Source organism: Arvicanthis niloticus, chromosome 19, assembly GCF_011762505.2.
Source record: "Arvicanthis niloticus isolate mArvNil1 chromosome 19, mArvNil1.pat.X, whole genome shotgun sequence".
NCBI lineage: Eukaryota > Metazoa > Chordata > Mammalia > Rodentia > Muridae > Arvicanthis > Arvicanthis niloticus.
Window position 1 is genome coordinate 27,897,474 of NC_047676.1, and position 16,103 is coordinate 27,913,576.

The 16,103-nt window shown below is 35.4% G+C and overlaps 1 protein-coding gene across 14 annotated transcripts in view; it reads left to right on the forward strand.

Annotated features, from left to right (window-relative positions):
• Positions 1 to 16,103, forward strand: part of Spef2 (sperm flagellar 2) — a 156,923-nt gene that overhangs the window by 74,149 nt on the left and 66,671 nt on the right. For 13 of the 14 annotated variants that reach the window (XM_076916088.1, XM_076916095.1, XM_076916096.1 and 10 more), the window contains 3 exons: positions 5,833 to 5,935; positions 6,903 to 7,060; positions 8,307 to 8,459. In XM_076916088.1, coding sequence (XP_076772203.1) covers positions 5,833 to 5,935; positions 6,903 to 7,060; positions 8,307 to 8,459 — 414 coding nt within the window. Of the gene's footprint in view, positions 1 to 5,832; positions 5,936 to 6,902; positions 7,061 to 8,306; positions 11,242 to 16,103 lie in introns of those variants that run through there. The other variant, XM_076916099.1, reaches the window with a different exon arrangement.

Below are 16,103 nucleotides of genomic sequence, written 5' to 3' on the forward strand. Positions count from 1 at the left end.
AAGGTTTCCAGTTCAGGCTATGGGTGATCACCCTCTGAGGTTAATAGCAACTGCATTGGGACATTAGAGACTTCTAAGGCTGGATCCTGTATATTCTCAGTTGATTAATTCATTAGGTTATATGCTTATTTATAATTTCCTTTTTTGGAGATCTAATTAAATAAAGAACACAACATTTAAAGAGAGCTCAAAGTATAGAGTAACATTGGGGAAATGGAACCCCATTCTCAGTCATTAATACATTCTGTAATCTGGTTGCTTCTAGAATTCTAATCTGACTTCACTTGATATACAGTGAATATTAAAGCAACCTAATAAGTAATGGAAGCCCTGTAAGCTGAGTTCTTCCTATCCATGTTATAGAAAAATACACTGATATAAGGATGGAAACACGGCCATTGGCTTTGACATATTTGGTGACTTTACTGGACAGGGGAGGGGGAAGATGGGTTGCCAAGGGTTGAGGCTTGAAAGGAGGCTAGGAGGCAGAGGGGAGGAATGACGATAACTTTCTAGGAACATTTTTCTGAAAAGAAGGAGAGCACAGGTTCAGAATACTTTAAATTTCCTTTTAGTACCTGTTCTCTTCTTCCTTTCTCCTTCTTCTGTCTTATAGAGAAGGGCACAGAGATAATCTTATTTTTTTTTTCCTGGTAATCAGTTTTGAGGACAAGGTTGTCTTTTTGTTGTGGTGGTGGCTGTTTGTTTTTTTAATTTAAAGGTACCTACTTTACTTTAACTCCAAAAGAAGAAATGATGATTGTCATTTACATTACATTATTATCATTGCATTTTGAACTTAGTACAACATAAACTCACCTGGGAAGAAAATCTCAGTGAGGGATGGTCTACTTAAGAATGGCCTTTGGATATGTCTGTGGGGTATTATCTTAATTCCTTCAAATGATGTTAAAAACGAAAACCAGGCCTTTGTGAGAAATTCATTTCCTTAAGTTTCTGCCCTGGGCTGTTTAAGAACAGAGAAAGCAAACTAAGCATTGTACATGCGTGCATTCATTTATCTGGGCTCTCAGCTACAGTATGATTAGCTGTATTGTGTTTCTGTCCTGACCCACCTACAGTAATGGACTCTAACTGGAATTGTGAATAAAGACCTTTCTCCTCTAAGTGGCTTTTTGTCAGAATATTTTGTCAAACCTCAAAAGGGAAAGCAGGACAGATGAAAAACAACCTTGGCTGATACAGTAAGACAGAGAAAGTTGTTAGGCAGAAGAGAAGTCGAAGTGTCCACATTTTTTCAACTATTTATTCTGTAGAAGGGGTGATTTCCTTACCCTGTGAGCATTCAAAGCACCTTTATTGACTTGAATGCTATTAATTTACTCCTCAGTGTTTCTTTTCTCTGGGCAATTCGTATTCCTTTCAATCTAGTCTAAGGCATTCTTTCTTAGCTTTGGATATCATAAATTTTATAACCAAAACAAAAACAACAAACAAACAAACAAACAAACAAACAAATGCCACCATGATTTTGTATTCCAAATCCAGCTCATTTTGTTTAATCATTAATGTAGACGAAGAGAAACCGATTACTACACTGAGGTCCTTCATTTACTTGAATGCTGTTAAATCCCACCCCACTGCTGTTTTGCTTTCATTCTAATCCTTTTTAGTCTGGCTCGAGACTTTCTTCTTTCTTTGTCATTTTCTGTTTATTTCCCAGTTTACGAATACTTTGTGTTTTGGTGAAAATCAGTGAGAGCTGTTGAAAACTTTTCCTGTCGATTATTTTTCGTTTCTCATGGTCAATTTCTTTGTGTTTATTCTAAAGGGAGTTCATGATTTCAGAAAGAGGCATAAATATTTCACAATATTATAGTATGTGTATTAGTAAATAGTCTCGTGTATATTTGACTTTAATTTCACTCTTAATTCTTCCCAGTGCTGATTTTCTTTTTCCAAGTTCGTTATCGATGACAACATATTCTTTATAATCTGCATCTATTCATCAAAACTTTAGGCAGGGAGGTCTCTGAAACAAAGGGTTTACTAGCTGTGTGAACATCATCCAGCCTGATATGAAAAACTGGTTAATCCTGAAACAAAACATCTGAAGTATTGGTGGTTATGGCCTGATAGCAGCTGCAAAAACATTCCACTGGATCTACCGAGCCAAAATAGTCTATAATGAAACACACAAAGAAGAAATCATACTCTGTTCATACTGAACATTAGTGACAGCTAAGAGTAACAAGACAGTGCAATATTGGCAGAGTCCTGAGATACAAGGGAATGTTTCTGATTCTTGGGTGTTTGATTCAAGAATCAGAATATGGTGTCATCTTGGTGCCAGACTTCAACAAAGAAGGGAGTATGGCATGGTTTGTGGGTTTTTGTTTTTTTTTTTTTGTTGTTGTTGTTGTTGTTGTTAATTTTGCTTAAGTGTTTTTTCATTTATTATTCAGTGTGTGTGTGTGTGTGTGTATATGAGAAAGAGAGTGTGTGTGTATGTGTGTGTGTGTGCACGCATGCTTGCTTTTGTGAGTTTACAAATACCATATATATGTACATGTTCACAGTGATCAGAAAAAAGCATCAAGGTCTCTGAAAACAGAGCTACAAGCTGTTGAAAGCTACCATGTGGCTGCTAGAAATTAGACCCAGGTTGTTTGTAAGAACAGGAAGTGTTCTCCTGCCCTGGAAGTGCTCTCTAGTCCTGTATTAGTTAAAAAACAAAACAAACAAACAAAAAAACTCTTGTTATCTTCTCTTCCCTGAACCTAAGACAGCTCAGATTGCCTCACCAACCACCTATCCTGAGGTATTTTGTATTGACAATCAAACTACTCTTCAGTGTGTTTTACCTCATTTCTTGCCCATTTCCAAGAGAAATGTGAATTCTTATTCTAAAATCACCTAAATTTTTGTTTTTTGTTTGGGTTTCTCTTTAGTAATGATAAGTTAATTGTTTTTAATTTATCTAAGAATTTGAATACATTAGTACACAGTATTTCCATAATTTCTATGCCTGTTAACCAACTCCATCTTATCTTTTGTGTTTGTGTGTGTGTGTGTGTGTGTGTGTGTGTATCAATAAAACATAATTGTATTGAATCCACCCAACTCTCTCCAGGTTCCACCAAAACACATTCCCCTCCTAACTTCTTATCTGTTTCTTATATTGTATTAACCCATAAACCTAATTAGTGCTGGTCACATATGTATGACTTTGGGACTATACAGTGGCTATGTCCCCAAAGAAGAGTGATTCTCATTCTCTCAGAACCTATCAGCTTCTAATGGCCAGAGGTAGAGCCTTGCCAGCTTCTTTTCCTTTCATACTAGCATTTTGTTTGGCATGACCTTGGGAAGCTCTTGTATAGGTAACCACAGCTGCTATGAGCTCATAAGTGCCGTACTCACATTATATCCTAAAGACAAGATTTCATAACATTCACCCCCATCCTCCAACACTTTCATTCTTTCCACTAACTCTTGGTTCCTTTAGCCTTAGTTTATGTGTAGGGATGGTTAATAATGTCCCACTCAGGACAGGTAACTTACAGTTTCTTGTTCTTGCAATTTGCAACAAGTCTCTGTATTGACTGTTGAACATTGCAAGAAGAACTTCTCTGGCCATGTGTGAGAACATCCTAGGGCATAAACATAAATATTTAGAAGGCAGCTTAACAGCATGACCACTTAGTTAAATGACAGTAGTAAGTACCACTATACTGCCTGTGAACTCACTAGGGATGAGTTTTTGATCAGGTATACAAGGATTAGTGGGCCCCATGAGGAGAGCAACAATACCGACCAACCAGAGTTCCCAGGGTCTAAACTACCAGCCTGAGAGCACATAGGGAGGGACCTATGGCTCCAGCTGTATATGTAGGGGAGGATGGCCTTGTCAGGCATCAGTGGGAGAGGAGATCCTTGGTCCCACGAAGGCTGGATGCCCAGTGTGGGGAATTCGAGGATGAGGAGGTGGGAGTGGATGGGTGGATGGGGGCACATCCTCATAGAAGCAGGAGGAGGGGGCATAGGATGGGGGTTCCTGGGCAGGGGGAAATGGGGTAAGGGGATAACATCTGAAATGTAAATAAAATATAAAATAAAAAAACAAAAAACAAGAGCAATTATGGACTCCATCCTGTGGAGCAGGCTTCAGATTCTATTATAAATCAATTGGTTACCCCAAAATAGTCAACCCCACTATTACAGCAGTAGTTATCTCTTTTCTGACTTTAAGCTTCCTTCAAAACATATTAAAGTATGGCTTTTCAAGTTGCCTTGGGTATTTGTTTTATCTCCCCATATTTCTTTTTTACCAGGTGCCCCCATGGAAACCTATTACTATAGAAGCTTCATAAAAATACATAAATGCATTATTAAAGGAATTTAAATGGAATCACCATGTAATGAGGGTGGTAATATTTTAAGTAGACATCTTATGCCACCAAGTAAAATTGACCTCCAGAGAGGAATGAGTTATATCTTGTTGAGTCATTGACCTGCACAGCCCCATAAATATACCTCAAATGTCCTATGGTATTGCCAAGAATATTGGTTACCATCAATAACCTGATAGTAATGCCATCATTGCTGAACATATCGCTTATATATACATGGGGAAATAGAGCTGTTGCCCAACTAGAAGCTTCATGACTACTGACTATCAATCATAGTACTTGGAGAGACTTTGCAAAATTTCACAAGAGAAAAGTAAGCATCAGTAACACCCAGCTCCAAACCCTATGCCCTACAAAGACCTGCCTACAATATATATTGATGTAATAGTGTACAATGCTATGGGAGTAACCAACCACTTCTTAAAATTGAATTTAAATCCCACTCCATGAGATGGAACCCATACCTGACACTCCTTAAATAGTTAAAAATCAGTGACTAGATAGGTCAACAACATTAGAGAAAAACCTACTACTAAGGCATCTAAAGGAACATAGCAACAGAATTACCCTTAATGGCATATTGCTAAACTCATAGATCAAGGCATCACTCAATTTTTATAGAAGCTGCTACTTACAATAGATGAGAGTTAACAGAGACCCTGACAGCTGAGCAATGGACAGAGAATTAGAGGCTTTGAACCTCTCATCCCTAAATGCATACTGTTATCAATCAGATCTTCTCAAGCCTTCAGGATCAATGTGGAAGAGGAAGCACAAAGATTTTAAGGGCCAGAGGTGGTGGATGTCTGCAAGGAAACAACATTATCCAGATAGAACAGAGTTGAAACACATATGAACTCACTAAGACTAGGATGGCATGACAGGACAAGTGAAGGCAAGGCAAAACTGCAGCATGGAGGAAGAAAAGCAAATGGGAAAGTCCATCCCTAGCCAATAAGCTATTTGTAATTGATACCTGCTTGGATAGGGAAAATCAGGTTTTGTCCAGTAGAGTGGCACTAGGTATACAAACCACACTCAGTGATAAGCACAATACCCATGAATAGCTGATCAACACAAAATGGACTCCATTTGTTGTTGCTGCTTGTGTGTGTGTGTGTGTGTGTGTGTGTATGTGTGTGTGTGTTTACTTTTGTACATGCATCCTTTTCATTTTGTTTTGGTAGCTTTTGTCTAACTACATGTTTGTTTTGACCTATGTTTTTATTTATTTTGTTTTTAAGAATGAACAAGAAGTTGGGTAGGTAGAGAGGTGGTGGAGAATCTGTGAGGAGGTGGGAAATGAAAAGAACATGATTATATATTCTAAACACTGAAGTGATTATAGACCAAAATATGGCTATTTCTATCTGGAATCTTGCATAAGTATGTTTTGGCAGTAAGTAGCAACTTTGATTGGTTTGGTTGATTATCTAGTTAAGTAATTTTTGTACCATAGCTAAGGAAATCTCACATGAAATTTCTCATGAAAATGTTGGCCGTTCTGGAACAAGCCAAGATAAGAGTGAGAACCGGAACCTAAGAGACCACATACAGCACAGGTATGTTTTCAACTTTGTGCCCTTCCTATTTGTTACCCTTCAAAGAAGTGACAATTGATGACTTTGGAATGATAAAATCTACAAAAAAAGAAAAGAGATTCATGCCCTACCACAGACTATTTTATAGGTAATTCAAAAATGTGTTTTTTCATTGAGTAAAATATTATGTGAAAATGTTTATATTTGGAGCCACAGTTGTCAGAATCTGGGGAAACAAGCCAATCAGAAATGCTTATATAGAATTCAGCAAACACTTAGAAAATACCAGTGAAGATCATAGAATTTCACAGAGCTGAAAGTCAGACTGAAAAAGTTTATAGTAGTTCTTCTAGTTTACCAAAATGAAGTTACTTGGATTTCTCTGAATTGTGTGTAACTTTCCTTTGGAAAAGAAAATTTAGGCAAAATTAGGCGATTTCATGAAAACCTGAGAGATCTAAAAATAAATGAGAGGGAAGCTTAATTTGAGCTATAAGAAGCCATCTATGCTCTAGGAGGAAAAAAGCAATGATTCAAAAATGACTTTTAACAAAGCTAACTAGCCCATACCATCTCTCCTTACCCAAAGACCTCTTCACTTTGTATCTCTAAGGAAAACAAAAAGTATGCCCTGATTGTTGGGGCTATGGCATCATTAGAAGAGCCATTAGACTGAGCCTGCCATTACTGTGGATGATACTGTCTTTAAACTTTAAACAGAGATTTGAACATAACTCAGATGTTTGCCAAATGCTTAGCATTCTCAAACCTTTTTATACCTTGATGCCATCAGACAAGTTCTTTAAATTTAGTATTTTTCTATCACATAGAGATTTCATAAAAGTTGATTTTGGGTGCTGAATTCCATTGACAGGCTACTTCTTCATCATGAATTGTCAAATAAACCTACTAAATATCATGCTTAATGTCTTTTTACTCAAACATTTAAATGAGTACCACATATTCATAGAATGTCTTTATTTTGCAGGATTGTTGGCTTCTTGGACAACTGGCCATTGCTGGAAGAGTGGTTTACAGAGCCAAAAAACATTTTGACAAAAATCAATGCTGAAATAGATGAAGGGCTCTTATGCCAAAAAGTAAAAGAATTTTTTGCTACTGAAGCAGTAAATAAAAAGATCAAAGGTAATTATATGTATATATGTTTGCAAACATTAAGTCATTAAGAGTAACCATTGTATCTTGATAATATTCATCCTCTTTCTCCATCTTCTCACAGATCCAGCCCCCATTTCATACAAACTCACGTTTGTGTCATCAAGTATTTTTCTTTTCATTTTTCTTTTCTTTCTTTCTTTACTATTTCTTTTTTTCTATTCTATTCTCATCTTCCTCCCCCTCCCCCTCCCCTCCCCCTCCCCCTCCCCCTCCCCCTCCCCCTCCCCTCCCCTCCCCTCCCCCTCCCCCTCCCCTCCCCTCCCCCTCCCCCTCCCCTCCCCCTCCCCCTCCCCCTCCCCCTCCCCCTCTCCCTCCTTCTCCTTCTCCTTCTTCTTCTTCTTCTTCTTTTTCTGTGTTTTGAGGCAAGGTTCCTCTGTGTTGGCCTAGCTGTTTTGTAACTTACTCTGTAAATCAGGCTGGCTTTGAACTCAGAGATCCACCTGCCTTTGCCTCCTAAGTGTTCAAATTAAAGGCATGAGCCACCACCATCTGCAACATTGTTATTTTAACTCACTAAATCCATTTAACAGCTGTCTATACATTCTTAGGTGTGTGGTCATTATTTGAGTGTGTTAGACTAACAGTAGCTTTACCATTTACACCTGACATCCCATATCTTATATCACACTGCTTGAGCCTTTCATTTAGTTGTTTATTTATTTTCATTTCATGAGATACCAGGATGATTCAAAAGACACTATGTAGGACAGAGTGGCTTTCAACTTCTTGTGATCCTCCTGACTCAGCCTCCTAAGAACTGAGATTACAGGCATTTGCTGCCATATATGGCTGCTCACTTTTCTTTATGTACTTCTAACTTTGATGATCTAGATCATTTTATTTAATCTTTTGTTTTCAATTCTTATATTTTCTTTGATATTTGAACCTAATCCCCATCCTTTTCTATTATATTATAATAATAATACATACATACATACATACATACATACATATCCTCCTTATCATCATCACCCTCATCTCATACCATTATCATAAACATAACTATGAGGCAAAAGAATATGAAAGAACCCAAAATATGAATTAATGTTAGGAATAATAAGTATGTTTGCTGTAATTTTACAGCAAATAATGTATGTAGAAGTAATTTTACTAATAAGTATAATTTCATAATAATTTTGTTATTTATTGTTGAAATGAAATAGTAGGCACCTGGAGTCCCTAATGAAGGTTTGTTTTTATCATCCTTCTGAAGTTGAAAAGAAACTAGAAGAAAAGGAAACTGAGAAAAAAGCAGCAGCTTCCCTTGCTGAGTCTCATACTATGACCCCTCCCCTTTCTACTGAAGCAGAAAAAGACAAGGAGCTTCACCTGGCAAAAACTTCTGGGAAAGGAAAGACACAATCAGGTGACTGACAGAGTAATCTGTAATCCTGTTTTTCAGTTTCTTGTGGTCACATAGAAAAGAATGATAGATTAGAATGGCAGGCTACTTGTCTAGATTCAGACTGTGAAGACTTCAATCATGTGAAATGAATATCCATGTCCAGAAGTGGAAATACTCTTTTTACCTTATTATTTTTTATGGTATTGCAGATTCTATCAGGGTTGCTCACAGGCAGAGAATATGCTCTACCATTGAGCTACATTTCTTCTGAATTCAAGGAAATGACCTTCAACTGAGCAAAATGCTTGTTTAAAAAGCTCAATGTCTTAACTGTTTCATGGGAGATATGGAGTCACCCCAGTGAGGCTAGATGCTTATAAGTTTGGACAGGAAGAGGAAGGTTGTAGAATGACAAGACTGTTTTAGGGCATATGGAGGGGACAGCAGTTTAATAACATTAATTAGACACTTGAATTTGTGTACAGCCAGAAACATTAAGTTAGACAATCATAGAGTAGATACAAATGAGGCCAGTGATGTAGCTTAGTGGGTAAAGGTACTTAGTCACAACCTAAGCTGTATCCTCAAGACTCATGCAGTGAAAGAAAAAAAAAGAACCACATCTCAAAAGTTTCTCTCTAACTCCACATGCTTAACATGGCATGTGTGTGCATATGCACACAGGCATGTATATATACACCCACACACCCACCCAAACACACACACACATACTGTCACCTAGTAAACTTAACCATTTATGGAAACATGCTCTTGTAGAAAATACATTTTAGATTCAATTTTTTCTACATCCTTAGCCACTAGACACTGTTAATTTAACATTAAGTGACAGAAAAAGATCATGACAAAATGTATTAAGCATTGTGCTAGTGATATTTGTAAGACAAATTTGACAAGTAACATAGCTTCTTCACAAGTGACTAGCTATTTAGCTGTCTATCTCATTTTCTTTTTCTTTCCTTTTTTAAAAAAATTGGATATTTTATTTATTTACATTTCAGATGTCATCCCCTTTCCCTACCCCCCTCCCCAGAAACCCCCATCCCATCCTACTCCTCCTTTTTGCTTTTATACGGTTTTAATTACATGCAAGTATTAAGGTCAGTTCTAGGTTGAGGAACTAGCAAATACAATCGATGCAAATAGTCAAGGAACAAGCAAGATAATAAACACAAAGAGTCAAAGAACAAGCAAGGTAATAAACAAAGTTCCATGATCACTCCCATGATCACTATTTCTAAGGGCTTATCTGGATGCCCCAAATATCTGAGCCTACTTCCCTATCCTAGCCCAAATTCATTTGCATGTCTGAAGCCTACTTCTTTGTTTTAGCCTAAGATTTATATTCTTGACTGAAATTACTTCTTTGTTCTAGCCTAATATTTAGATTTCTGCCTGAAATTACTTCTTTGTTCTAGCCTAATGTCATATTCCTGTCTGCAGCCCACTTCCTTTTCCTTGGCCAATATCAGTTTCTTGCCAACAGCCCCCAGAGCTCTCTGCCTTTCCCCCTTTTTATTTTATAAACAAGACTGAGCCTGTCTTAGGTCGTTCTGACAAGAATGCCTTCTTTACCCATCATGGAATGTGCATTATCGAAAGCAATTCATTTCTGTCTTAGGTTGGTAAAGCTCTTACTCATGCAGAATCTTACTCATCCTTGGCTTGCCAGCCTGTTAAATTAATAATTCTGTCTAGGGGTCCATTTTCAGTTTCAAGCCATGTACTTTGGCTGCCAACATGTTGATGTTGTTAAAGACAAGCTTTATTAATGAAAGGAGGTTCAAAATTTAAGAGTTAGGAGCCCTCTCAAGTGTCATGCCAAATACCATTGGATTTGTGTTACTTCTAAAATTTACAATGATAGTCATTATTATTAGGAAAAAGTTTAAAGATACTTGCAGTGTATTTGACATAATTCTAACACCTCTCTGGATGTTTTAAGGTTGCATAGTGAGCTTATGAATTTAAAGAATGCTGCTCTGCTGTGCATTGATACAGCAGATACTGCTGATAAAATTACCCATGGATTGAGGTCAGTATTTTTATTTTGGTCAAGCTTCAAAATAGCATATACAGTTTGATCATGCTAGCCTTTTTTTGTCGTGGGAGTACTTTTATTCCTGCCCAACATGTTAAAGCCTGTCTTTAACAACATCAACATGTTGGCAGACTATCTCATTTCCTATCATTGGTATATCATAACTGTCTCTAACAATAGTTTCACTGCATGGAGACTTGACATAAATATGTAGTTCTTTACAAAATTAAATGTAATTATAGTAATCAAAAGTTTTGAGACAAAGTAAAGAACTTTGTTTCACATGACTGAAGTAATTTTAAGTGACATTGATAATATTTTAAAGACCATTGTGCTTCAACAAAACTGGGTTTAAATAAACACAAGATATTTAAATATTAAAAATGCTTTTAGTGTAAGACAGTGAAATATAAAATCATATAATATATAATGCATTTTTCTATAAGCTCACAAGGAATTAGAATATATAATCTTGAATTAAAAAAATTTAAAAATTAAATCTTTAAAATGTGATTTAGACTTGGAAGGCATTTTTCACGTGCTGGAGAATTACCCACCATGGTCTTTTGAGCTTGCTTATAATCAGAATAACAGTGTAACTGTGTCTTTCCCAATACTGACTTCTAGCCTTTCTTATTCTGACAGAATTTAAATATTTAAGTTCCTAGAGTATTTATTTTCTATTTTAAAGCTGTAACCTTGAATAGTGTACACTGGAGGAATAATAAATCTGCTTTGACTTCACTGACTGACTGTACCTGTCTCTTTCTTTTCTACCAAGTACAGAGCTAGTCCCAGATCTTACAAGCATATACTGTGATTTATTTCTACTTGCTTAGTTACATCCAAGGACATAACAATACTCATGGGAAATTTTAGTGCTCATTGGAATTAAAAGGCAGGAGGGTAAAGAAAGTCACCCAGCAGCTCAGATTAAAAAATGTTTGCCCAATCAAGTTAGAGCTTTTTCTTTACTACTTCAAAGTGAACTTTATCATGAAAAAAAAAAAACCTCATTCTTTTAAACAAGAGCTAAAACATTAGATTGAAAATTTGTTGGAAGAGCTACAGTGTACTTTATCTTAGTAGATTTGGTCTTCCAAGTACAATTCTAGAATGCAGGTCTCCATTTTATATAAATTTCAACCCTCTTTAGGATTCAACTAAAAACCTTCCTATTTGTCTTGCATTGAAAGGTCTATTTAATTTTGAACTAAAGTTCTCAGTATAAAATAATAATAAATAATACTAATATCATGCAACTATTTAAGTGTCTTTTGTCTTTGTTAGTTTGTTTGTAGGATAAGCATGATACAGCAAGCCTGTGACCCCAACATTTGCCAGAAATAAAAGGCAAATGAGGAGTTTAAGGCCAATCTTTTCTATATAGTGAGTTTAAGATTGCCTTGGGTTACAATTTACATCTCTCTCTCTCTCTCTCTCTCTCTCTCTCTCTCTCTCTCTCTCTCTCTCTCTCTCACACACACACACACACACACACACACACACTGAAACACACATAGATTTCCGAACATATTTTTGGGCTAATATTTAAAATGGGTGAGAGTACATGTTATGTCCAACAGAAATAGTTTCCCACAAAACTTTATAAATCCAGTGTCTTATTTTGTTTGTCTCTGACATCTTGTTCTAGTGCGCAAAACTCCTTACATATCTTGCTACCCAGAATATTTTTATCATAAAGTTTTCTAATGATTAAACTTTTTTTCTCTAAAACAATTAACTGGTACAAAACTATATGAAATTCATTGTCAAATATGGATATGTTTTAAGTACTTTTAGTTTAAAAATGTTGTGAGGCTGATCCTCTGTGTAATTTACTTTTTTATTTCTAAGGAATCTTGGCAGTCAGGCAAGAAATATTCAAACGAAAATAACATGCATTTATATAATTTTTGACTATCATTTCTAAGCACACACACACCCAGATTGGAGAAGATTAGCTTTCTACATAATAATAATTTAAACTGTCATACTTGTTCACTGAAAAAAGTACGTATCCTAAGATCAAGAGAGGCAACTAATTGAGCATTTCGGAATCTAATACAGCATGTAGTAGTGAGGGGTTTTTTTCTTCAAGGACCTATTTCTTATTCACCATTTAACAAACATAGTATTAACCTATAGATCGTCCATTTTCTAGTTTCCCTCTTTCTGAAATTTACTTTTAACTAGGCTCTAGGAAATGTAAGATAAAGACACCCAAATTATCCTTTTTATTGTAAACTAGAGTCAGTACAATAGGAAATACAGGAGTCACTAGACCATACAGTGCATGTCCAAACAAAACAAAACAAAACCCCAAAAACAAAAAATACTAAGGACAAATCATATCAGAAGAATGTTGTTATTTAGTTTTTTCTCAAGGTGCTTCATTTTTATTAGTGATCAGATCATGTTATTATCATTATTACTATTTATCACCATGTGTATGCATGGTATATAAGGTAGGGAAATTGGAGTCATTTCTCTCCCCCCGACCTCTATGTAGATTCTCAGTGTTAAACTTGGATTATCAAGCTTGCATCACCTAGGGGCAAGCACCTTTACATGCTTAGTAATCTTGCTGAGTCATCATTCTTTGGAAGGCCCTGTCCTATTAAATGAAGGTCATTTTGTCACAGTAAATTTAAATAAATTGTGTTGCTTCAAATGGACTAGCTATTTACCTTTAAGGATTACCTTTAGCGATTTATCTACCATCCCATTAAAGATTATAAACAAAACCATTACTAAATTTCACTACTAAAGTAATATTAAATTTCTTTGCATGGAGACATAGAATGGAACTGTGCTTTTTTTGTTTGTTTTGGTTTTTGTTTGTTTTGGTTTTGTTTGTTTTATTTTGTTTTTGATTTTTGAGACAGGGTTTCTCTGTGTAAGCCTGGCTGTCCTGGAATTCATTCTATAGACTAGGCTGGCCTCAAACTCAGAAATCTACCTGCCTCTGCTTCCCCAGTGCTGGGATTAAAGGCGTGCGCCACCACTGCCTGGCTTAGAACTGTGATTCTTAATGAACTATCATTCATTAAGAGTAAATTTAGAGTCTATCTTCAGATTGACTTCAACTCACAGAAAAAAAAAGTGATGGATTTGATGCAGTTCACAAATGTATTTGATTGCTTAGAGACTGTACAGCCTGGGCTATTGAAATAGGTCATCAATGATATTTGTAAGGTAAATTTTGTTTAAAAACCCAACATGTTAAGCAAGAATCTCAACCTGAAGGAAAAAGAAAGAAAGGTGAGATTGTATTCAAAGGAAAGGTACAACAGATAAAGTTAGCTATTGTTACATGTGTTCCTGTGTTTTACAACCAGCTCAGTGATAACAGCCATAAAGGATGGCAAGTTTACACTGTGACTACTTTTGGGGGGCATTTATAAGTCATTAGTTCATTCTAAAGAAAACAGCATCAGACTCCAAGGCAATAGTGAAAAAAAAGTGATACTTGCAAGGGATAATGAAGTGATCGCCCAATAGGTAGAGTATCCATTCATTGTGGATAGTATAGATGTTATCCAGAGTTAAGCTTTGCTCCCATAAAACCTCTGCTGTAACTTCCTTAGCTTCTCATTAAATTATATTCATTAACAATCACATCGGCATGTCCCCATCTTTCCTTATAACACAACACAGCAGCGGAACTAAAACTTGACATTGTACCAGTAATGACCAGCTATTACATTTTCTGAAATGCAAGTATGTAATTTTCTCAACTCAATAGCTCATATACGTAATCCTAAGTGAGAAGTTTCACTTGATATCAAGGGCATGCAACGTTGCTGCTACTGAGTGAGGGGTTATGTAATAAGTATGTATTCCCTTTCATGATCTTATCGTGGCTGTATAAAGTTCAGAACCACAGCTGCACCTGAGTCTCAACTTATGCAAAGGCTTGGACTACCTTGCCTGCCCTCTTATTCTTCTGGTTTGGACCTTATGCTTTAAGTTGCATTACTATCTGACTCGCCTTTTACTTTTACTTACATTTGCCTATTTTTATTTTATCTATTTATTTGAAATAAGGTAAATATTATTTTTGAAGTGTTTAATGGAAAACATGCATGATCTAAAACATGTTAGTTAAGGCCATGTTGTTGCTATAGCAAAAACAAAAAATAATTAAAAATTGAAATGCAATGAATGCATGTACTTGACTTGTTTCCATATAGGTTCCCAGAATTACTGTCTTGTTTTGTACTTTTACTTAAATATCCATCAGAAATTGCCAATTCTGTCTTAGTCTAAAAGTGGGTAGTGATAGTCACAAAATTTTCTAAATTTTGTGCACATCTTGATATATATATATATATATATATATATATATATATATATATATATCATAGTTTTTAACAGTCATGATTATTTGTGTATGTGTGTATATATATTTCTTAATATTTGAAATTAATGCCATTGACACTTAAACAATTATTTATCTCACAGGTCATTCTATTACAATAATATTTAAATCACTTTTTAGTGTTGTGATACACACACTCACTATATATATATATATATATATATATATATATATATATATGTATGTATTTACGCTAAGATGAACAACATTTTCTATAGCATTACTTTCAAAGGCAATCTTGCCATGATTATGTGACACTGTAGACTTATGTAAGTACATGTAGTTAGTGAATCAATGCTGAAATACCGTTTTAATTGAAATTCTAACTACTGTAATTTCTACTCAGCTCTTGATTGTTTACAGAGAAATTTCCAACTTCATATTACTTATGTCTTGCATTTTAATTGTTCCCAAACTAAATTCAAATGAAAGATTATTATATGCGCACCAGAAAGACATATGAAGTACACATGGAGAGACTTGCTACCAAAACATAAATTAGATGCAACAGAATGGAGGGAGACTCTGAGAGCACTCTTAATTAGAAACACACAGGCACTGAAAAAGCCAGAAACAACCATGCAAGATTAAGTTAAAATATATGCATTTAGTAGCTCAGTTTAATTAACATAAAGGATTTCCTTTTTTTTTCAGGTTTTAGGTTTCTAGTTTATGAGGTTAAATGGTATGTTAAAAGATACATTTTAGGGGCTAGTGAAATTGCATTTTCTTTTGAGGTCCCTGGTGCCATTCCCAGCACCACCATGGAGACTCACAACCATCCATAACTCTAGTTTCAGGAAATCCTCTGCCCTTTTCTGTCCTCTACAAGAATATAGTACACTACATACATGCAGACAAATTAACCATATACATGAAATTACTTAAACAAACAAATGAATAAATAAGTAAGTAAAATATTTTTGAATATGACTTTAAATCAGATTTAGATTTAAATCTTTTATTTACAATAGTGTAAACATGCTATTACTTGGGTGTTTATAACAGTATTTCCTTCACATAGAATGCTATACTATTCACTTCTTAATATTTAAAATTAGTATCATTGACACTGGACACAATTTTTTATTTACCTCTCAGACCATTAGACCATTTGTTTATCTCTCAGTTATATTTAAAGTCTCTCTTATAAGTTGCGATACCTCTTCTTTTCTTCTTTCTTTAAATTTATTATTTCTTGCTGGTCACATCATTGACCCAT